This window comes from Mytilus californianus, unplaced genomic scaffold (genome assembly GCF_021869535.1).
Source record: "Mytilus californianus isolate M0D057914Y unplaced genomic scaffold, xbMytCali1.0.p SCAF_4, whole genome shotgun sequence".
Taxonomy (NCBI): domain Eukaryota; kingdom Metazoa; phylum Mollusca; class Bivalvia; order Mytilida; family Mytilidae; genus Mytilus; species Mytilus californianus.
Genome location: NW_026262690.1, coordinates 25,554,349 through 25,579,182, shown reverse-complemented (window position 1 = coordinate 25,579,182; position 24,834 = coordinate 25,554,349). Strand labels below are relative to the sequence as shown.

Genomic DNA, 24,834 nt, shown 5'->3' with positions numbered 1-24,834 from the left:
CTTATCTGAGGTGGAGAAACATTGTATCTTAAACATAAATCTATGTTAATAATTTATAATTAATAAAATATAATTAACAGGCAATCTAAAAATAGCCAAGTTTTATACTTCATCCCTGTAGAGATACATTTTATATTTAGGTTGATCAACAAGCATGGATTTAATAGTGGTACATCAATTCTATGAGATTTACTATGCTTCTGTGTCATCTCCTTCATGTCCTTTCAGTCGTAATCTTGCAAAGTCTTCAAAGATGAAATCATCATTCTGATCTAACTCACCACTGAAAAATAAAACAATTCTTAAATCACTGTTGAAAAAACAACACACTCTAACACGGAAGCCATGCACTAGTGGCACAAACTGCTTCCCCTTCTAGAGCACTGAGTTCAACCAGTTTTTGGTAGGGTTTGTGTTGCTCAATTTTGTAGTTTTCTGTTTAGATTTTTGTAATGATTGTTTTGTAATTTCATAGTTTTTCTTTGCAGCCATGGTTTCTTCTGTTTTTATTATTATGATTTTTGCCTGCCCCTTGGTATTTTCTCTCTCTTTTTTCTAAAGAGCTTGAAGCACTCACTATTTTATTTTTGATCAAACAGAATTAAGATCTGCCTCAAGAAACTAAGTTTTTGTCCAATGGAATTAAAATAAGGACCTTTTTGAATAACCTTCCCTACATCATTGAGGTCGGATTCGAAAAAAAATACAGAGATGCTAGAGTGATCACAGATCCCCCTGTCTGCAGCAACTGAGAGCTCATGTTTTGTTTAGTGGTCAAAAACATTCCATTAAAGTTTTAATCAATTTCAATAAGGGGTTCTCCAATTATTTTCTGGAAACCAGAAGATTTTTAATTTTTCCAACAACAAAGTACAATCAATAATATTGAAAATTGAACTCTTGAACTCTTGAACCAGTCTTTAGTAGTTCCAAAGATTCCATTAAATTATCAATTAATTTCAAATAACGGTTTCTATTTATCTTCTGGAAACAAAAAAATGTTTGAATTTTTCCAACAATCAAGTACCTTAACTCTGGAATGATAAAAGTGAAAACAACAAAAACTAAATTTAACCTGTCTTTAGTGGTCCAAAACATTCCATCAAAAATTGAATTAATTTAAAATAAAATGCTCCGCAGGGCGCAGCTTGATATGACCGCAGAGGTCGAACCCTGAACAGTTAGGGGAAGTATGGACACAACATTCAAGCTTGATACAGCTTTGGATTTGGATTGTGATTAAATATTTGACACAGCATAGGTTTCTAACACAGATTGAATGTGGTCTAAGAACTTAAAAATTTTAAATTGGACATTCACCTATTATGGTCCAATATCCAAAATCTAAATACATGGTTAGATTCAGCATATCAAAGAACCCCAAGAATTCAATTTTTGATGAAATCAAACAAAGTTTAATTTTGGACCCTTTTGACCTCAATGTGGATAAAGTTGATAACGGGGCCCAAAAATCAAAAATCTAAATACATGGTTAGATTCAGCATATCAAAGAACCCGATATATTCAATTTTTGTTGAAATCAAACAAAGTTTAATTTTGGACCCCGATTTGGACCAACTTGAAAACTGGGCCCATAATCAAAAATCTAAATACATGTTTAGATTCAGCATATCAAAGAACCCTAAGAATTCAATTTTTGTTAAAATCAAACTAAGTTTAATTTTGGACCCTTTGGACCTTAATGTAGACCAATTTGAAAACGGAACCAAAAATTAAGAATCTAAATACACGGTTAGATTCGGCATATCAAAGAACCCCAATAATTCAATTTTTGATGAAATCAAACAAAGTTTAATTTTGGACCCTTTTGACCTCAATGTGGACAAAGTTGATAACGGGGCCCAAAAATCAAAAATCTAAATACATGGTTAGATTCAGCATATCAAAGAACCCGATATATTCAATTTTTGTTGAAATCAAACAAAGTTTAATTTTGGACCCCGATTTGGACCAACTTGAAAACTGGGCCCATAATCAAAAATCTAAATACATGTTTAGATTCAGCATATCAAAGAACCCTAAGAATTCAATTTTTGTTAAAATCAAACTAAGTTTAATTTTGGACCCTTTGGACCTTAATGTAGACCAATTTGAAAACGGAACCAAAATTTAAGAATCTAAATACACAGTTAGATTCGGCATATCAAAGAACCCCAATAATTCAATTTTTGATGAAATCAAACAAAGTTTAATTTTGGACCCTTTGGACCTCAATGTGGACCAATTTAAAAACGGGGCCCAAAATCCAAAAACTAAATACACGGTTAGATTCAGCATATTAAAGAACCCCATGAAATCAAGAATAAAACCCCATTGAAATTGGTCAAGAAATAAGCAATTTATAGGAAGTATCTTCTTTTGCACAATCCTGTGCTATTAAATATTTCTTGCTATTGCGCAATACTGTACAATTGACAATTTCTTGCTATTGCGCAATATTGTGCTATTGGATATTTCTTGCTATTGCGCAATACTGTGCAATTGAAGATTTCTTGCTATTACGCAATACTGTGCAATTGAAGATTTCTTGCTATTGTGCAATACTGTGCAATTGAAAATTTCTTGCTATTGCACAATACTTATTATATAATAATTTACACATCCTGTTTGGTGTGTATCTCCTACTATATCATTATTATTTGATTTTAAATATAAATCAGAAATAACCAACTTAAAATGGAAAATTTTAAAAGAAACAAAAAAGGAAAAAAAGAAAAAAAAGGAAAAAAAAATAAATCCCCCCCCAAAATTTTTTGAACCCCCATTATGATTCATCACCCCCAAACTCAATCCCAGCCTTCCCTTTGTGGTATGGTACCTTGCAGTACAATTTCAGAGAGATCCATACACTTGAACACAAGTTATTGTCTGGAAACTAGAAAAAAATGTGTTTTTTGGCCCCTTTTTGGCCCCAAATTCCTAAACGTTTAGGGCAATTACCCCCAAACTCAAACCCAGCTTTCCCTTTGTGATATGGAACCTTGTAGTACAATTTCAGAAAGATCCATACACTTACACACAAGTTATTGTCATGAAACTAGAAAAATGCTTGTTTTTTTCCCCTTTTTTGGCCCCTAATTCCTAAAATTTGGAGGCAATTACCCCCAAAATCAATCCCAGCATTTCTTTAGTGATATGGAACCTTGTGGTACAATGTCAGAGAGATCCATACACTAACACACAAGTTATGTCTGGAAGTTACAAAAATGCTTATTTTTGGCCCCTAATTCCTTTACTGTTATTACCATAACCCCCAAAATCAATCCCAACCTTCCTTTTGTGGTATTGAACCTTGTGGTAAAATTTCATAAAGATCCATTCACTTAAACTAAAGTTAGAGTGCGAAAACCAATGTGTCTTCGGACGACGCCGGACGACGACGACGACGCCGGACGACGACGACGCCAACGTCATACCAATATACGACCACAAAAATTTTTTTGCGGTCGTATAAAAACTGTTCTCTACTTATCATCTGGAAACCAAAACTTTTAACGATGGATGGATATGACGATTCCTATATACCCCAGACTCTGTCGAGCAGGGGATAAAAATCAAAAATGAAATTTCCCATTGTGTTGAATCAAATTCAATGCTGCAAGAGTTGACCCTGTATGCTTTCCAATGCAAATAACAATCCTTTCTAAAAATCATTATTGTTATATAATTTTATAAGATATTACTTTGTAGTTTCAGGGAAGAAGAAATTTAATGCTGACTATCTAGTCATTAGAATTATTTTATTTGACAATGTGTTTTAGTGCTAGTAGAACCTACTTTTATCATAAGGGACCTTCCACACATAATTCCTGTCAAGTATAGGTTATATTAACCATGAAGAATAGACAATGAGTTATCTAATTGACAGCAAACCATGTTTTCTGTATTTTGAAGGGGCTTTCAGGCTTGTTTGACCTGCTACATTCTGTGATTTCTACATGTATTTATTGGGAATATGTGGCATTATTGCCACCATGGACAGGTAATCATCAAAGTAGCACCAACAAACCTTTTTTTTTTTAAATTTAAAATGGTTTCTGATTCAATATTCTTACATAAGTTATAGTCTTTACAATGATGAAAAGTTTGAAAACTGAAAAATCACAATTGAGAATTGCTTTTGGTTAATTGTACTGTAATTTTTTGTTTTTTTCTGACCATCATATGCCCTTTGTGAGTTCATTCATTTGAAAATCAGAATCAAGAACTGCTCTAGCAGTCACATTAATTGCTCATTCAGAATCAAGAATTACTACAATCAATCAAAAGATTACCATGTCAATTGTCCATCAGAACAAAATTTTAATAATTAAAGACAGAGCATACATTTATTTGTCAAGTTCAATTTGACCTTGTTGCTTCCTAGGAGTTGATTAAAATATGAAAGAATAAACAAGAAAACAAATAGATAGCAATAGTTCACTCACTCTGGCATTCAAGCTGATGAACGAATAAAAATCAAACCTAGTATTGTAAGCACTGATGGATATACTTTAAAAGGATTTAGAAGTCTTTCACATAAAATTTAGTGGGTTCACTTTTTTTTATATATATATATATATATCATCTTGTTTTGATTTATTTTCTTTTTCTTTTCCAAATGACAGCATCAATAGATCAATAGGCCTGAGGCAGGTACAACACTTTGCTACATTCTAAAGCAATGCATAAAATATCAATCAAAATTTATATCTGTATTTTATAAAGATATGTCACAATAAAATGCTTCGCTGGGGCGCAGCTTGATACGACCGCAGAGGTCGAACCCTGAACAGTTGGGGCAAGTATGGACACAACATTCAAGCTTGATACAGCTCTGAATTTGGATTGTTATTAAATATTTGACACAGCATAGGTTTCTGACACAGAAAGAATGTGGTCTAAGAACTTGAATTTTTTTAATTTACCTATTATGGTCCAATGTCCAAAATCAAAATACATGGTTAGATTCAGCATATCAAAGAACCCCATATATTCAATTTTTGTTAAAATCAAACAAAGTTAAATTTTGGACCCCAACTTGGACAAACTTGAAAACTGGGCCCATAATAAAAAATCTAAACACATGTTTAGATTCAGCATATCAAAGAACCCCAAGAATTCAATTTTTGCTAAAATCAAACTAAGTTTAATTTTGGACCCTTTGGACCTTAATGTAGACCAATTTAAAAAACGGGACTTAAAATTAAAAATCTAAATACACGGTTAGATTTGGAATATCAAAGAACCCCAATAATTCAATTTTTGATGAAATCAAACAAAGTTTAATTTTGGACCCTTTTGACCTCAATATGAACCAATTTGATAGCGGGGCCCACAAATAAAAAATCTAAATTCATGGTTAGATTCAGCATATCAAAGAACCCCATATATTCAATTTTTGTTGAAATCAAAAAAAGTATAATTTTGGACCCCAACTTGGACCAACTTGAAAACTGGGCCCATAATCAAAAATCTAAACACATGTTTAGATTCAGCATATCAAAGAACCCCAAGAATTCAATTTTTGCTAAAATCAAACTAAGTTTAATTTTGGACCCTCTGGACCTCAATGAAGACCAATTTAAAAAACGTGACCCAAATTAAAAATCTAAAAACACGGTTAGATTTGGCATATCAAAGAACCCCAATAATTCAATTTTCGATGAAATCAAACAAAGTTTAATTTTGGACCCTTTTGACCTCAATATGAACCAATTTGATAGCAGGGCCTACAAATAAAAAATCTAAATACATGGTTAGATTCAGCATATCAAAGAACCTCATATATTCAATTTTTGTTGAAATCAAACAAAGTTTAATTTTGGACCCCAATTTGGACCAACTTGAAAACTGGGCCAAAAATCAAAAATCTAAATACATGTTTAGATTCAGCATATCAAAGAACCCCATATATTTAATTTTTGTTGAAATCAAACAAAGTTTAAATACTGGACCCTATCTTGGACCAACTTGAAAACTGGGCCCATAATCAAAAATCTAAACACATGTTTAGATTCAGCAAATCAAAGAACCCCAAGAATTCAATTTTTGTTAAAATCAAACTAAGTTTAATTTGGACCCTTTGGACCTCAATGTAGACCAATTTAAACAAGAGTGCACACGCTGAAATGTCTCGCCTTCTTTACTAATCATTGATATTATGTTGATAGTCCTAAATATAAAGCTTTAATACAACTGTCACATAAACTTAACATTAACCAAGTAAACTAAACATTGACCAATGAACCATGTAAATGAGGTCAAGGTCAGATGAACCATGCTAGGCAGGCATGTACAGCTAACAATTCTTCCATACAACAAATAGAGTTGACCTATTGCTTATAGTTTAAGAAAAACAGACCAAAACACAAAAACTTAACACTGAGCAATGAACCTTGAAAATGAGGTCAAGGTCAAATAAAACCTGCGTGACTGCCAAATAGATCATAAAATATTTCCATACACCAAATATAGTTGAACTATTGCATATAGTATAAGAAAAACAGACCAAAACACAAAAACTTAACTATAACCACTGAACCATGAAAATGAGGTCAAGGTCAGATGACACCTGTCAGTTGGACATGTACACCTTACAGTCCTTCCATACACCAAATATACTAGACCTATTGCTTATAGTATCTGAGATATGGACTTGACCACCAAAACTTAACCTTGTTCACTGATCCATGAAATGAGGTCGAGGTCAAGTGAAAACTGTCTGACGGGCATGAGGACCTTGCTAGGTACGCACATACCAAATATAGTTGAACTATTGCACATAGTATTAGAAAAAAAGACCAAAACTCAAAAACTTAACTTTGACCACTGAACCATGAAAATAAGGTCAAGGTCAGATGACACCTGCCCGCTAGACATGTACACCTTACAATCATTCCATACACCAAATATAGTAGACCTATGGCATACAGTATAAGAAAAACAGACCAAAACACAAAAACTTAACTATAACCACTGAACCATGAAAATGAGGTCAAGGTCAGATGACACCTGCCAGTTGGACATGTACACCTTACAGTCCTTCCATACACCGAATATACTAGACCTATTGCTTATAGTATCTGAGATATGGACTTGACCACCAAAACTTAACCTTGTTCACTGATCCATGAAATGAGGTCGAGGTCAAGTGAAAACTGTCTGACGGGCATGAGGACCTTGCAAGGTACGCACATACCAAATATAGTTATCTTATTACTTAAATTAAGAGAGAATCTAACATTACAAAAAATCTTAACTTTTTTTTCAAGTAGTCACTGAACCATGAAAATGAGGTCAAGGACATTAGACATGTGACTGACGGAAACTTCGTAACATGAGGCATCCATATACAAAGTATGAAGCATCCAGACCTTCCACCTTCTAAAATATAAAGCTTTTAAGAAGTTAGCTAACGCCGCCGCCGCCGCCGCCGGATCGCTATCCCTATGTCGAGCTTTCTGCGACAAAAGTCGCAGGCTCGACAAAAACAGGACCCAAAATTAAAAACCTAAATACACGGTTAGATTTGGAATATCAAAGAACCCCAATAATTCAATTTTAGATGAAATCAAACAAAGTTTAATTTTGGACCCTTTTGACCTCAATATGAACCAATTAGATAAAGGGGTCCACAAATAAAAAATCTAAATACATGGTTAGATTCAGCATATCAAAGAACCCCATATATTCAATTTTTGTTGAAATCAAACAAAGTTTAATTTTGGACCCCAATTTGGACCAACTTGAAAACTGGGCCAAAAATCAAAAATCTAAATACATGTTTAGATTCAGCATATCAAAAGAACCTCATATATTCAATTTTTGCAAAAATCAAACAAAGTTTAATTTTGGACCCTTTGGACATTAATGTAGACCAATTTGAAAACTGGACCCAAAATTAAAAATCTAAATACACTGTTAGATTCCGCATAACAAATAAATAAATGTGATCAAAGATTTTACAAATCTTATGCGCCATACTGTGCAATTAAAGATTACTTCTTGAAATTTTTCAATATTTGAAATTTGAAAAAAAAATAATATTTGAAGAATAATTCTTTTTAATTTCTGAAATCTGAAATGAGAAAAAATTGGCCCCCCACAATTTCTTTTTATCCCCCCCCCCCCTTTTTCCCCCAAAAAAATTCTTTCCCTCAAGATATGGTCATAATCTCAATTCAAATTTCCAATGGAGTTGGCAACCATAATTACCCATTTAAATTTACCATAGTGCTAACTTAATCTATTTTATAATAGAATTAATAAAAATATAGTGTCAAATTTTTCATATGGATTTTTTTGTAAAAAAAAAAGATGAAAACATTTGCAGATATTTTTACTGGTCTTCCTTTATAAATATGCATTTCTTTAAACATAATTTAAAAGCAGTGTAAGGGAAGTAACCAAAACGTTGTATTTGGATTACCTCCCTTACACTGTTTTAGATTATCTTTATTGTTCATTAACCATTACTTTATACATAATTTAAAAGCAGTGTAAGGGAGATAATTTCAATGATGTATTTGATTTATCTCCCTTACACTGCTCTAAATTATGTTTTGTACTAAAGTATTTGTCCATTAACCAGGACAACCTTGTTTTTCCCCCTTTTTTGCCCCTAATTCCTAAACGGTTTGAGCCATAACCCCCCAAAGCAAATCCTAACCATCCCTTTGTGGTATGGAAACTTGTAGTATAATTTCAGAGAGATCCATACACCGTTCCACAGTTATTGTCTGGAAACTAGAAAATGCTCATTTTTGGCCCCTAATTCCTTAACTGTTGGTACCATAACCCCCAAAATCAATCCCAACCTTCCTTTTGTGGTATTTAACCTTATGGTCAAATTTCAAAAAGATCCATTCACTTAAACTAAAGTTAGAGTGCGAAAACCAATATGTATTCAGACGACGACGCCGGACGACGACACCGACGCCAACGTCATACCAATATACGACCACAAAATTTTTGCGGTCGTATAAAAAGCACATGTAGCCCCTTTTCATAGTATGAAGTTAAACTGTTTAAATCATTAACCATTTTTTTGCATGTGACTTTCCTTAAGAAAAAAATTACCACTATTTTTATTTTGAAACTTCTCGAGTAGTAGATCATCATAGCATACACATTGTTATCATAGTATATATAAATGATGTTCATGGTGCAAACATTTAGGTTGTAAAAGGAAGGAACACCAATATTGATAACTCCTGTTCATTGAGCATGCACATACATAATGGTTGTGTGTTTGATATATGATGGTGGTCCTATACACATTGGTTATTATCATAAAGTAACTGTCTCTTACTGATTAAAACTTGTCAATTTCCATATCAACTGTGTTATCAGTTTGACACTAACTTGGGAGGCTTCAGATGGGTGATGACTGTTACTCTGGGGCTGTTTTCACAAAAAATCTTACGACTAAATTTGATCGTAAGTTATACTGAAATGTTCAAGACTTAAGAGTGTTTTTACTCGTAAGATATTTTGTGAAAAGAGTTGCAGAATGATATGGAAAATGACACTTTATAATCTGTCATGATCAATTCTATCTAATAATTTGCATACTATAGCTTAAAAGTCATAATGTTTTCAAAATGGTTATTAGGGCCAGAATGAATGTTTCTGCAACAAAATTTTGTTTATGATGATGGACATTTAAGTGAAGTCGAAGGGATAAAATAATCTATAAACTAAAAACTGCCTGTGTTTTTGTTTGATGTTTTTCTGATCTTTATCTATCAGATGAGGTAAGCCTTTTTCAACTGATTTTTATATAGTTTGTTCTTACGTTGTACTGTTACACCACTGTCCCAGGTTAGGGGAGGGTTGAGTGCTCACAAACATGTTTAACCCTGCCACATTCTTTATGTGTCTGTCCCAAGTCAGGAGCCTGTAGTTCAGTGGTTGACGTTGGTTCATGTCTGTCATATTTGTTTTTCATAAATTGTTTTGTTATAAATTAGGACGTTAGTTTTCTCAATTGAATTGTTTCATATTTTTCATGCTGGGGCCTTTTATAGCCGGCTATACAGTACAGGTTTTTCTCATTGTTGAAGGAGTACAGTTGCCTATAATTGCTTACATCCACTTCATTTGAACTCTGGTGGATAGTTGTCTCATTGGCAATCGAATCACATCTCCTTATTTTTATATGAATTTGTGTTACATTACACAGTGTATGATTTTCGGTTTGAATAAGTGAAATCTCTCCATGAAAGGGCATGATATTCCTCTCAAAGAGAATATGATATCCTTGAATGAGAGGGCATGCTATCCTTGAATGAGAGGGCATGATATTCCTGCATGAGAGGGCATGATATCCCTGTGCATGAGGACATGATATCCTTGAATGAGAGGGCATGATATCCCTGCATAAGAGGCTATATCTCTGCATTAGTGGTCATGATATCCATATTCCAGCATGAGATCCCTGTATGAGAGGCCATGATATCCATATTCCAGCATGAGAGGCCATGATATCCTTGTATGAGAGTAAATGATATCCCTGCATCAAAAGGCATGATACTACTGCATGAGAGGGCATGATATCCTTGCATGAGAGGGCATGATATCCTTGCATGGGAGAGCATGAAATCCCTGCATGATAGGGCATGAAATCTCTGTATGAGAGAGCATAATATACCTGCATAAGAGAGTATGATATCCCTGCAAGATATGGCTGAACCCCTCACTCTATTAAATGCTGGTGTTTATATAGTATCAGTAATGTAACAACACCAAAGCATTATTAAAGAACTATGTCATAAAGTATACTTTTATAGAACTTTAATGACATCACAAGCTCTCAAAATGAAGTTTAAACAAACTGATTCTTGCTACGTCTTGCCAAGTTGAACTTTAAAATGATTTTTATCATAAGTTAACCAGATATACCTATAATATGGGACAACAAGGTGATTATCATTATTTTTACATGCAGCTTGACTTTCATGATATATTTTTACAATTATAATGTCCATTCAGAAAATTACCACAAAATTTAGTCCTCCTTTTTGCTAATGCATAAAAAAATATTTATCACAATTGATTTCATATTACTTGATGGGATACTTCTATACAATCTTTTCCATTTCCCTTTACTTTCTTATAAATTCACATGAATATTAAATCTGGTATTATAAGTACATAAAATATGGAATCAGCATTACAATGTAAAGTTATAAGAAAAGAATAAAATATATCACTTACTTTTGAAGAATGTATTTTTGTACATATATTTTGATGAAAACAAAGGATATTTTTTTTATCAATGGTTCTAATGCTTTTATTCAAATTCCTATTTGTTTTAGGTTAAACCAATAAATCTCCTGATACTTACTTAGTGTCAAGCTGTATAAGATTAGTGTCTACTGGAACATCTCCGTCCTCTGTAGGGACCAGACTCACCGATCTTGAGGGAGGTGGAGACTCAAGAGGCTTAGGATGTGTCAATGTAAATGGCAGTTCTACTGATAAATCACTGAAAAAAAAAAAATAATCATTCATACTTTGTAAGAAATCACTGAAAATTAAAATCACTCATACTTTGTGAGAAATCACTGAACATTTTAATCATTATACTCTGTGAGAAATCACTGAAAATTAAAATCATTATACTTTGTGAGAAATCACTGAAAATTAAAATCACTCATACTTTGAAAACAAGTTTTAAAAAGACATCTTGTTTCTCCTTCATCTTTTTATGAAAAAATTTAGGGATACAAACATAAGAAAATCATGATGGCCATTAAACAAAATTTTGGTAGCATTCAGGTTTTTTATTTTGCAATAGGAACTAATAATCTAACATAGCATTGTATTAAGTTTTGAAAGGCACTTCTATAATTAGAGATTTCTTCCTTTGTTCAACTACAACTATGGGCAAAGGAAGATAACTCCACAACTTAAACAAAGAAGCATTGAAATATTTCATTGATGAATTTCTAGATATGTTCATGGATAGGATACTTAATGCACTGTAACTGTTGAAACAGAGATATGTCTCGCCTGCATGTAATGATATAGTAACATGCAAATGCTGAATCAATATGGCAATACTTTAACATGTAAAATAAGCAAACCATTCAAAGTCAATGAACCATGACTGAAGGTGCAGGGCCTAATAATCTTTAAGGAAATGAGATATGCCAATGCCAATACAACTACACCCAATATCATAGACTAATCATAAGTGGTTCCCTTTAAACTGACCTAATCACAAACTTTATCATGCAAACTATGTACAAGTTTCAAAGTCAATAGACCATGATTGAGGAAGAAGGGCCATATAATCTAAATTGAAATAATACCAAATATGAAACAATTATCATGAGTGGTTCCCTTAAACCGACCTAATCAAAAACTTTTAACATTTAAACTGCAAATGTTTCAAAGTCAATAGACCATGACTGAGGGGGCAGGGCCAAATAATCATCATGGAAATAAGATGTGCCAATGCTAGTACGGTAGTACCACTGCATACCAAATATCATTGACTTAACATTAGTGATTCACTGTATCTGCTGTCAGAAACAGCACATCCAAGTCTCACATTATGACTTCTTTGAGGTGAGACAAAAAAAGAGGTGCTTAACTTCACTTTGAAGATTGGTCAAGTTCATTTGGTTTTCTTTTTTTTTTATCTTAAATCTGATTTCAAAGTAAACTGTTTGTCTTTTTGATATAATATGAATCTACTTTTAGTCAAATCACAACAACAATACACAATTCTTACCCTGATCCAAATCCTAAGATGAGACGAACTTTAACCTTATATGAAACAACAATCCCTAAGTTTTCTTTCTGACAAGTCTCTGTCATTCTGAAAAAGTTACAAAAATAATTTACTGTTTATATATAACATGTTAAATATTTGTTCTGGGTTAAAATTTGTCCCTTTAATGCTGAAACAAATAAGAAGTTGTACTTCAAGTAGCGTAGCAATTATTTCAATTTCATAACTAAATTAAATATTTGTAAACACAAACTTGTTTTTGTATAAGAAGAATGAAATATATGAAGACTATTGAAGGTCTTTTTCAAGAGAAGAAAAGGTAAAATGAACACAAATTTTATTTTTCTATTTTTATTTTCATAAATTTACCTAATTTATTTGTGGTAATTATTTTTTAAGTATCTGTGTATTTATATACTTGCTGCTGGATTCATATTTCACAAAATTTTTCATGTTCTTTTAATGTGCAAAATTGCTGAGACTTACATGGTTGAAGATCCAAGATTAGTATCTTCATGTTTTAGTTTTCCATCCAAGGCTAAACCCCGTTTATCTCGATTATTGGTTAATAATGGAGTTAAGTGGTATACTTTACAAAATCCAGTTTGACTAGGTTGAATCGGAAATCCTTCTCTGTAAAAATTAAAAAAAACATTATTAATTTATAGAAATTCTTCAAAATTATAACAATGTCAGGTCAACAAGTAAATTCTAAATATCTAAAGTCCAAGAAATAAAGATGATTTTCTAAAAAGAAATTTTATCTCACAAACAACACTGAATATTGTAGAAAATGAATCCCTAACAAAAGTATTCTTTGCAAATTTTGCAGTTTTCCACCATGAAAACTATTATGAATTATAATTTGGCCCTATCTCAGAACCCATAATTAATGTTCTTTTCTAATTAAGCCCCAAGACTTACCATCAAAATTACAATGAATTCTCTGTATAGTATTTATGCTTGTTAGTGATAGTCACAAAAATATCCATATTCAGAAAAGAGGAAAAAATAAAATAAAATAAAATAAAAAAGCCAGTGAATACAAACATTTTTTTGAATTTTATCTGCAATAAATAGCAATCTGAGTATCTTTTTTCTCTCATGTAACAAAAGTCCATTTTAATCAAAACAAGTCAATTAACTGCAAATTAGCAGCAAATTTCCAAAACACTCGGACAAGGAAAGTACAGACGCATTATATAATTATAACAATGTTGGTTTGGTTATCAATGGTAGCAAAATATTAGCAAGCACAGCAACTTCCGTCAGCAAGCATGGCCATCAAAACACCATACAGCAACATGTATGCAGAGAAAATTCAGGTAATTGTAAAATAATGTCTTTGCACAATGTTTATTTGATCTCAGTTCTACATGTAATTACTTCAACATGACATTTAAGCTGTTGATCTTATTAGATAAATGAGTCAGTGTCTTTGCATGGCTGATGGGTAAGTATGTATTGGTAAAGGATCAAACAACTAAACTTGCTTTTAAAGACAATGCTTAACTCATGATATCAATCAATGCTGGCACAATGATTAGTACAATATTAGCATGTAGAAGGAAATCCTGAAAGAGAATTGAAGGGAAAAGGACATTTGAGTAGTTTATAATTTATTATGTTTAGGTATATTATATTAATTGGAATACAAATCCAATGTTGCATAAAAACTTCTTTTCTCAAAGTTAAGTCTCCTGAAAGGGAGGTAAAATATCCATTTTGGACAACAAAGTTTTTCTCCTATTCATAACTTAAAGCAATTGTTTGTTAATGCATTGTTGTTTTAACAGTATGGTTTTTCCAATTGATTATTGTAGAGTATTTTTTTACATCAAAAGTTAAATTGAAATAAAAATGCAATACAGAAGCCTATGTTAAATGGGTTATAAGGTCCCGCTAAACAATTTCCAGGTGAAAACTCTCAATATAACAGAACAATCAAGCAACACCTCTGAATAGCAATACATTTTTCTGAGAGACAGAATCTTGTAAATACAAGCTAACTTGGTTGCTGTAATCCCGCTATAATTCAAGGATTTTAATCCCATTATCAGAGGTAATACAAGCCAATACAAAATACAATGTTTGAAGAATTTTCCAGAGATTATTCTCGCCATCTTCTATTTCATATTACCTTTGAGAACATAAATATAAAACTTTGCATCTAATCACTTAAGACTGATTTTTTACTTTATATTTTCTCACCAGCATTGGCATAGTAAACTTATAACAATGTCTCAAAACACAAATTATTCTGTGTTTAATGGGAATAAAGTTTTGATTTTTAACATACTGTAAGATGTTTACAAAGGTCTGCGTTATAAGAATACACAAATCAATATTCAACAGTGACTATAAGATATTCCTTTACAGTACACACATTTCATTCAACAACCGTAACAAAAATAAAACTTGTTACAATAGAAATAAATAAAATTGAATAATGTTCCAAATATTTCATACCAATTCTAGAAAAGTTTTACAAAAACTCTCAAAACAGACAGAATTTTTCACCTGTTTTTCACAAGTATACATTCTAAGAAACCTAACAAAAGAGACTATATATCTTGCAGATTAATACTGTAGAAACATTAATTTTCGTGGGGTTAAAATTTCGTGGTTTTGTCTCTATATAAGATTTCATGGGGATTTAATTTCGTGGTTTCCAGTAAATGGAAATGCTATCATATGTAGGTTTAATTTTCGTGGGGGTTTTAATTTCGTGGATATATTCTTTCCACGAAATAAACGAAATTAAATCCTCCTCAAAAATATCTGCTTTTACAGTAATTCAAACAATCCGTTTTTGATGGCCTATGTTTTTATATATTCTTATCAAAGTTTTTCATTCTTACCCCCAGTTTGTACATTCTGGGAATTCTATCAGAAAAGACCAATAAATCTGGGTAAATTTTTCACTATTATTTTAGTGGATTATGTTAATGTGGTAAGAGTTATCACAAAGAGAGTCATTCCATAGCCATATTTTCTTAAGATAATGTCTAAGTTGCATAAATCAAGTTGTTCCACCAGAGCAATTACAGAAAATAAATATTATCTATATTTTCACATTATACACTATTACCTATAAAATTAAAACTATACGTTTTCAGACGAATTCTTCATAACTAACACCCAATAATTTTTATAGCAAGCAAAGGGTATTATGTTGGAAGGGAAAATAATACAGGTTTAATCTACATGAAAGGCAATATAAAATAAACTATTTGGTTTTTAGACTACTCTTTTCTAAAGTGAACATAATACCATTGAAACAATATGAACACCTAATGAACATTCCTACCTTGACCATAACCAATAACCTCCATCAAAATTAATAAAAAAAAATTCAATATGGGAGTGTTGTGCAACATATTTAAGAAAAGGGGCCATCAAAGATTTATTCCTTGTTAGTCAATTATGGTATTGACTGTTATAATAAGTTCTAGTTGGGTCCAACATACTACAACTTGAGATGGTGGGCGACACTTGAGAAAAAGTTGCTTATTTTTGAAGATTTAAGTCCCATAGTTCTGGAAAATCATCAAAGGTATAGAAATCATAAGAATACTATTAAAAATAAATTTGATAAAGTTTGAAATAAATCACAACAAGCATACTTGAATGAGTGCAAGTGTCACAGTATGACTTACTTATTCACATACATGATCATACATGCATAGTCATTATGGTTTATTAACTTAATTTCAATTTGCAAACCATCAGTATTGGTGTTTTCTGCAGGCTACATTGTATTTTATATGTCCACATTTTATGTCTAATTAATTATGTACTGTCCACTTTTATTTAGGCATTTTAAAACCTGTAGATTCGTCAAGTAGCATGTGAAACCTGTTCATGATGAGCTGATTCTCAGGTGATGAAGAAAGGTGTGGTCACGCTGTATATTTGTGTTTAAATCAAGTTTGCAATGTGGTGCGGACATTCACTGGATTTTTGGGCGGGATTCTATTTATTTACATTTAGTTTACTGTTATTCGTGCTAAGATGTTCCCTTTTCTGAAGCTATGCAAATATAAGATATAGTCATTTTAATCTTAACAACATTGTACTTTTATAGATAAAATAAATGTGGATTGTGTCCACATGTGGACACAGATGATGCCCCTGCTTGCATATCATATAGTTATAAAGGGACATAACTGAAGAACAGTAAAAGTGACGCAATGTTTAGATTTATAAAGGGGCATAACTCAATAATGGTTAAAGTGACACTACCCAAATTCAACTTGATCTGTGTTTTATCAGTGGAAAGCAAAATTAAACATTGCATTGTATAAAGCATTGGTTGTAGTTGATTCAACTACCATTATGCACAAAGAAAGATAACTCAATTTTCAAAGAAGACTTTAAAATATTTTTAGAAATGAAGGGTAAAAATTGCTTTAATTTATCAGTGGAAGGCAAAATTAAACATTGCATTGTATAAAGCATTGATTGTAGTTGATTCAACTGTAATCATGGAATAAGGAAGATAACTCCAATTTTAAAAATAACTGACATTTAGAAAAAAAAATGAAAATATTTAGCAATTTTTCCATTTGTAAAGGGCATAACTCTAGAACAGTAGAAGTGATGGCACCAAAATTCAAACTTGATCTGTATATTATGATAATAAGCATTGTGTATAAGTTTCATAACATTTGGTTGAGGCAAACTTAAGTTTATAAAGGGGCATAACTCTAGAACGGTATAAGTGACGCCACCAAAATTCAAACTTGATCTGTATTTAGTGGTAATAAGCATTGTGTATAAGTTTAATAACATTTGGTTGAGGCAAGCTAAAGTTAGAGAAGGGAAACCAACTTAGGGACGTACGTACAGACAGATGTACGTACAGACGGACAAGGGTAAAACTTAATGCCCCTCCGCTATGGCGGGGGCATAAAAATCAAATAATATGTTGTATAATAGAATGATGATATGCTTCCCCCTGTAGTCAATATAAGATTATCAAAATCCTTTGTTTGGGTATTTTTTGTACGTTTACTTGCAATAATGCAATGCTGTATGTATCTCCTAACAGTGTTAATTATTATGCAAAGTATAATCATATATTTATATCAATGTAATAGCTGTGTATTTTGTGTAGTAATTCCATAATGACTTTATGCAATGTTTACAATTATTTGCTGAGTAAAGTAAGGCATTATGCAATATGCCATAATTATGTATTAAGTAAAGTTAGGCATTATAAAGGAGAGAAATGAACATACATCTGACAGAGTATAATTGAGAATTAATTAACAAGGACTAAATTTGATATGCAAAATACTGACAAAATATCATGTATTCATGAGGGATTGGTTATATTTGAAGGAAATGATGGAATTTTGTTTGGTGTCATGGCTAACAGTTTATTTTCACTACCAAGCATTGTTTTTTATTTTCACATCAAACTGTCAACATTGCAAAGAAGCACTGGCAAGTAATTCTTCATTTAGATCTACACATATTGTTTGAAATTCCTTCACTTATTAGAGCCACTCTGCAATGGTTATCAATGAAACAAGTATTTTTACTGACATTTTAATTTAAAAATGTATTATCAAGGAGAAAAAAACTATTAATTGAGGATAAAAATAAACAACAAATATTACCCCATATCACTACCTTTTTGCTGATCTAATACAAGTGAAAAGACAAAAATATATATATATATATGTATACTGGTTATATGTAGCTCTAAATTACTGTGCTGCAATGTAAAATGTTTACCTTTTTGATATACTATAAGAAGACAAATGAAAATCATTCTTTAAATAAGAAAGCAGAGACATTTTTACATTTTCTTGTGAATACAAAAACTTAATACAAATAATAAAAGACAAATCATGCAGTCAGAGAAATAATATTTTAAAGAGATAGCAGTTATATTAATGCAATTTAAACAACAAGGTTTATTTAAATGAAAAGAGATTATAAGAAAATGTATAATCTTGGATTCCTCAGCAACCAATAGATATCTGAAATCCATGAACTGAACCATTTGTGAAATACAGTTAAAATGAGTAGGATGCTATTAAAGTTAGAACTCGCCCTGAAATTTTGTGTATTTTCTTCATAATGGGGCACAAATTTGAAAATATGTTAAACTCTATCCTTATCTAAGTTTACTAGTTCCTTGGGTTGTGTTACAATATAAACTCTAGCTGGTTTTCATATTTTATCATTTTTCAGCATTTTCAAGGGCATGACTATGAAACAATTGAAGTGCAATGGGTGAAGTTTCATTTACATTCTGTTTACAGTTGTTTCTAACATTCTAATATTTCAAATGTCAATTTGAACTTAAGATAACCCCTTATTGTATGTGCAGCCACATGGACAAGGATGAAAATTTATGTCCTTGATGTATTTTTTCAGGCTATAAATAGAATAAAATATGAGGTATTGAAATGAAGTATATAAATATGTAAGTTTTGAAATTAGAATCTGAAAGGAAGACATGATCTTAGAAAAACAAAGAAGTTATTCCGAAAATAAAACATCTGTTTGTGCAGTTAGAGTTTTGTAAAAGTGTACTGTCACCTTTCCTGTTACATCCCATTATAGGTTACACTTACTCGCTTTCCAGTTCTGCCACTGTACACTTGTATTGAGCAGTTGAAAATAAACATATGTCTGCAAACTGTCGAACTGTAGTGCAAAAGATAAAGCATGCTTTATAAAACAACATTTATAAACTTGTGCAAATATTTATATTATATTATATAATATTATATATACTCATCACCATAGAAACACTTGCTTGTAAATTTACTTTTACTTTCTATAAAATATGTCTTACCATTCTCTTGTATATTGCAGAATAAAGGTTACTTAATTTGTAGGTCTCAATAACCAGATCCAATATTTGCAAAAAAGGGGTTGACCTTGAAACATTAGGGGTTCTTTAATTAGAAAATGTACTAAAAAAAAATATTGGCTATATCCCATCAGTTTCCTGAATCCCCCCTCCTCCACAGTTTACTATAAAACAAGAATGTGTCAATAGTACACAGATGCCCCATTCACACTATCATTTTCTATGTTCATTGGACATTGAAATTGGGGTCAAAACTCTAATTAAATTAGAAAGATCATATCATAGGGAACACAGGTACTAAGTTTCAAGTTGATTGGACTTCAACTTCATCAAAAACTACATTGACCAAAAACTTTAACCCGAAGCGGTTCAGAGACGGACGAACGAACGGATGCACAGACTGAAAAACATAATGCCCCTCTACTATCCTAGGTGGGGCATAAAAAGGTAGACAGTACGATTTTGCATTTTATTTTTAATCAGAATGGGAGGCCTAGTAAAGCTCAATATACCTAATAAATAATAATGATTTATACATTTTCTTTAAACACATCTAAAATTTGTGGGCATTGTAAATATTGGCAGTCATATCAGCATACATGAGAGAAGTCTCAAACAATTGAGATGTATGGATGTCATAATAGACCTAACCAGTAGACATAACAACATGAGTTGGAAATGACTACTTTAGGGTCTCACTTCAGGACATTCTTAGCAGTCTGACAAAAACTGTAACAAGGAATGTAACAAAGTAATCACTGCCATGTAGTTTTTCTTCTTCTGATATTTCCATATTGTAACATATAAAACATTGAGGTATTCATGCCAGTTATATAATTCATTCTATATCTGTATGAGGGTAAGGTAAGATTTATCTGATTATAATATAAGGCAGTGTGCATGTTGGTCTATTATTTACATCAGGAATTCAGGCACAGCTAATACCATAAACTTACGATTCAGATGAAAATTTTGTTGTCTCAAAATCATAAAATGAGACTTGAAACAGACATATCTCGGTATGCTGACAAACTAACAAAATACATATATTACAGTATTTTCATACTTAAGTTTATGAATCTAGAAAAGCTTTGGATTAAATATTAACTTCAAAATTTTATGGCTTTTGAACCATTAAAATAACATTTCATCTGAATTATTTATTCCAAAATTGAAACTGGTATTCCCCTAACGTAGATACTCTTTTACAAAATTTACCTCAATATCTTTCAAATAAATAAAAACTAGAACTGTCAGAACAATGTAAACAGATTACAGAAGTTAAAGCACAGATATGACCTACACAAAATATTAATACATGCCTCAAACTTGGCTTTGAACTTTTAAACATGACCTACACAAAATACCAATAATTGTATCAGTTTGGGCCTTAAACTTCTAAATATGACCAAGACAATCAAAGTGCTGGATAGCACCTGTGGAAAGTTTGCAACAGTAGATGCGTATTATTTCAAATAGGTTGTAGATGTGTATTATTTCAAATAGGTTGTAGATGTGTATTACTTCAAATAGGTTGTAGATGTGTATTATCTCAAATAGGTTGTAGATGTGTATTACTTCAAATAGGTTGTAGATGTGTATTATTTCAAATAGGTTGTAGATGTGTATTATTTCAAATAGGTAAACTATATTATTACTAATTAAGCAGTTAGTTTTCTTGTTTGAATTGTTATATATTGAACAAACTCGGACTAAGATTAGTAGATTGTGTGGTTAACGGTTTTTTTCCGAATTTTTTTACTTAATACAAGAAATAATTGTAACAGGATGCTGTTACGAAGTCTTCCAAACAAAGCTCCCATAATTAGTCATTCCCATGGTCGTCTGACATTGGGCAAAGTCCAGTACAAATTGGTTTGGTCTAGTAAAGTGATATGCATAAGTGACGCCTAGGGATGAACCCTGTATGTCATTCAAATCCTCTTGAAATCATGAACAGGAATATATATGGTTTAGGGGTGGGGATCTCAACCGTTTACAAGTTCTCAAAAAGGGGGGGGGGGTTGATTCTCAGGGGACTCTATATTTCATTTCATTTGTTTTATTGTCCCGTACAAGAATATATATGGTTTTGGGGTGGGGATCTCGACCGTTTACAAGTTCTCAAACAGGATGGGGTGGGGTGACCCCCAAGGGACTCCTCCTATATTTCATTTGATTTGTTTTATTGTCCCGTACAAGAATATATATGGTTTTGGGGTGGGGGTCACCCATGTAAACTTCCCCTATATTTCATTTGATTTGTTTTATTGTCCCATACAAGAATATATATGGTTTAGGGGTGGGGATCTCGACCGTTTACAAGTTCTCAAACCGGATGGGGTTGGGTGACCCCAGGGACTCCCCCTATATTTCAATTGATTTGTTTTATTGTCCCATACAAGAATATATATGGTTAAGGGGTGGGGATCTCGACCGTTTACAAGTTCTCAAACAGGAGGGGGTGGGGTAGACCCAGAGGGACTCCCGCTATATTTCATTTGATTTGTTTTATTATCCCATACATGAATATATATGGTTTAGGTGTGGGGATCTGGACTGTTTACAAGATAAAAGCCCATTCTCAAATTGAAGGGGGGTGGGGTGACCCCAGGGACTCCACCTGTATTCTATTTGATTTGTTTTATTGTCCTGTGATCATTACTGAAGAGCGTGTGTGTGTCTATCACTTACTGTTTTCAGGTTATAGTCATTTAAAAATTAAAAAAAATAAAATCCCATAGGGTTCTTTAGTAAATCCCTCCCTTCTGTAGGCCCCTCAAAATACCCATATATAGACCCAAGGAGAAAAATAATAAGAACTGAGCAAAATCCGCAGATCCGCGAAGTAATGTTTGTGATAGCAATTTTCAAAATGAAATTGAATTCATTTGAACTATCGATGAACATTCAGTACATTTTAATTCTAGCTGTAAGCTAATCAAAATAGAAGTAACTCAAAATTTCAAAAGCATCTTCCTAGAATTAGTATTCAAACACTAGTACTACATTATCTAGGAGTAGACATAGTAAGATAGTCTGTCCAACTTCCGGTTTGAGGCTGATGCCTTGGGAAAGTATATTGCTATAGCAAGCTATAGCAAACTTTCCAAAAATCAATACATATATCAGCTTGGGCCTTGAACTTCTACATAAGACCTAGACACAACATCAATACATGTATCAGCTTGGGCCTTGAACTTCTAAATATAACTTTGGGTCAAAAATGAATACCCAGTATATGAACTGAAAACAGTAACAATACATATAACAAGTATGACCTTGAACTCCAAAATATAACCTTGGGTTAGGGTCCGAGCACACCTTTTTATCATGGGCAATATGGTTCAGACCCAAAATGGCACTACAAACTTATAGCACAAATATAAAAGATGGAATCGACAGAAAAAGAGAAAATTTTGTTAGGTGTATATGAATAGATTGAAGAGAATGAATTTCAAAAGCCATCTACAGGACCATACATTATTAAATTTATGATAAATTCAATGAAGCAGTTGTAAATGTTATTGTATGTTATCTATGCGATGACCTATTGACCTCTGTGCAGGTTGATATGATCCTACATTGTACAGAATAAAGATGTCAATTTTCAGTCAAATTTTACAAAAGTCTTAACAAACAGCTATCTATGTATCTAAGATAAATACAATATATTGCTAAAAAAAAGTTTAAATTACCAGAAATTTTTATTTTCTTGACTGTCTTATTTGTGTTATTATCCACCAGAACATTAATTGCAATACTTTCACCATGGTAGTATTTCTGAAAAAAATAATAGGTAATTTATTTTAAAAGCTGTCAATTTTTTTGGATTATGCAGCAGCATCTTTAAAGCTAAAAATGCAGTTTGTCAAAACTTAATTTTACAATTTTTCACCAAATACTCACAATAACACAAATAAATGGGGAATGTGTCCATGGGACACAGATGATGCCCCCGCTTGCATATAATGTAATAAAGGGACATAACTCAAGAACTGTAAGAGTGATTCTACCCAAATTTGTACTTGTTCTGAGTTTTGTGGTAATAAGCATTGTGTATACATTTTATAACATTTGGTCGAGGCAAACTAAAGTTAGAGAACAAAAACATAAAATTCAGCAATTTGTAAAGGGGCATAACTCTAGAACTTTAAAAGTGATGCCACCAAAATTCAAACTTGATTTATGTTTTGTGGTAATAAGCATTGTGTAGAAGTTTCATAACATTTGGTTGAGGCAAACTAAAGTTAGAAAACGGAAACTAAAAATTCAGCTATATTTCCATCTGTAAAGGGGCATAACTCTAGACCAGTAAAAGTGACGCCACCAAAATTCAACTTGATTTATGTTTTGTGGTAATAAGCATTGTGTAAAAGTTTCATAACATTTGGTTGAGGCAAACTAAAGTTAGAGAACTGAAATGAAAAATTTAGCAATTTTTCTATTTGTAAAGGGGCATTACTGTAGAACGATAAAAGTGACGCCACCAAAATTCAAAATTGATTTGTGTTTTGTGGTAATAAGCATTGTGTATAAGTTTCATAACATTTGGTTGAGGCTTTCTGAAGTGAGAGAACTGAAACCAATTTTAGGACGGACGTACAGACGGACAAGGGTAAAACTTATTGCCCCCACCGCTATGGCGGGGGCATAAAAAAAATCCAGTTTTTAGAAAGTTAACCTGCAGATGAAAATCCTGTTTAGAAGTCTGTTTTATATACAGTGCTATAAGGAGTCACATTCTATTCAACAGTAAAGTTATATTGACTGAATTAACATTTTAAATAAGCAGTCACTGACCATATAGAGCAAAGTTTGTGAAAGTCAAAGCCTTTAAGCAAATGATTACATAACTTCAAAGCAAAATTTCTTAATAACCACTATCTCAATTGTAGAAATATTGTAATCAAAAAGGAAACAATGACTTTCAGATATATTTTACAATGTATATTGATACTGTACTTCTTTATCTAATGATGCTTCCAGTTTTATATTGCCAGGGCTCATCATGAATTCTTTGGTTGCCTCAGCACTTGGTTGTGGGGCCGGTTCTTCAGGGGCATATGTAAGCTTTCTTATAGCCAACCGGACGGAATTCCTACAAAGAAATAAAACTTAGGGAAAACATTCTAGTGACAGTGCAGAACATTTTACAAAACTTTTAAATGGATCAGTTTCATTTAGGTATCATTTTTTTTTTTAATGTTTTATTCTTTTTTTCTGACAATAAATTCCAAACAGATATCAGATA

The 24,834-nt window shown here is 32.1% G+C and overlaps 1 protein-coding gene and 1 long non-coding RNA gene across 4 annotated transcripts in view; both read right to left on the bottom strand.

Moving 5' to 3' along the window:
• The window catches only part of LOC127737785 (beta-arrestin-1-like), a 110,293-nt gene continuing 85,459 nt past the window's right edge, over positions 1-24,834 (bottom strand). For all 3 annotated transcript variants that reach the window (XM_052248705.1, XM_052248704.1, XM_052248706.1), the window contains exons 7-13: positions 24,546-24,681; positions 23,279-23,363; positions 19,339-19,411; positions 13,232-13,378; positions 12,746-12,832; positions 11,351-11,491; positions 1-283 (exon numbers count right to left, since the gene is read on the bottom strand). In XM_052248705.1, coding sequence (XP_052104665.1) covers positions 193-283; positions 11,351-11,491; positions 12,746-12,832; positions 13,232-13,378; positions 19,339-19,411; positions 23,279-23,363; positions 24,546-24,681 — 760 coding nt within the window. In that variant the 3' untranslated portion in view covers positions 1-192. The remainder of the gene's footprint in view (positions 284-11,350; positions 11,492-12,745; positions 12,833-13,231; positions 13,379-19,338; positions 19,412-23,278; positions 23,364-24,545; positions 24,682-24,834) is intronic.
• LOC127737795 (uncharacterized) lies at positions 6,107-9,628 on the bottom strand. The gene is made up of 2 exons (XR_007999816.1): positions 7,036-9,628; positions 6,107-6,595 (listed from the first exon to the last, which is right to left on the bottom strand). It is a non-coding gene; the product is annotated as an uncharacterized LOC127737795 (long non-coding RNA).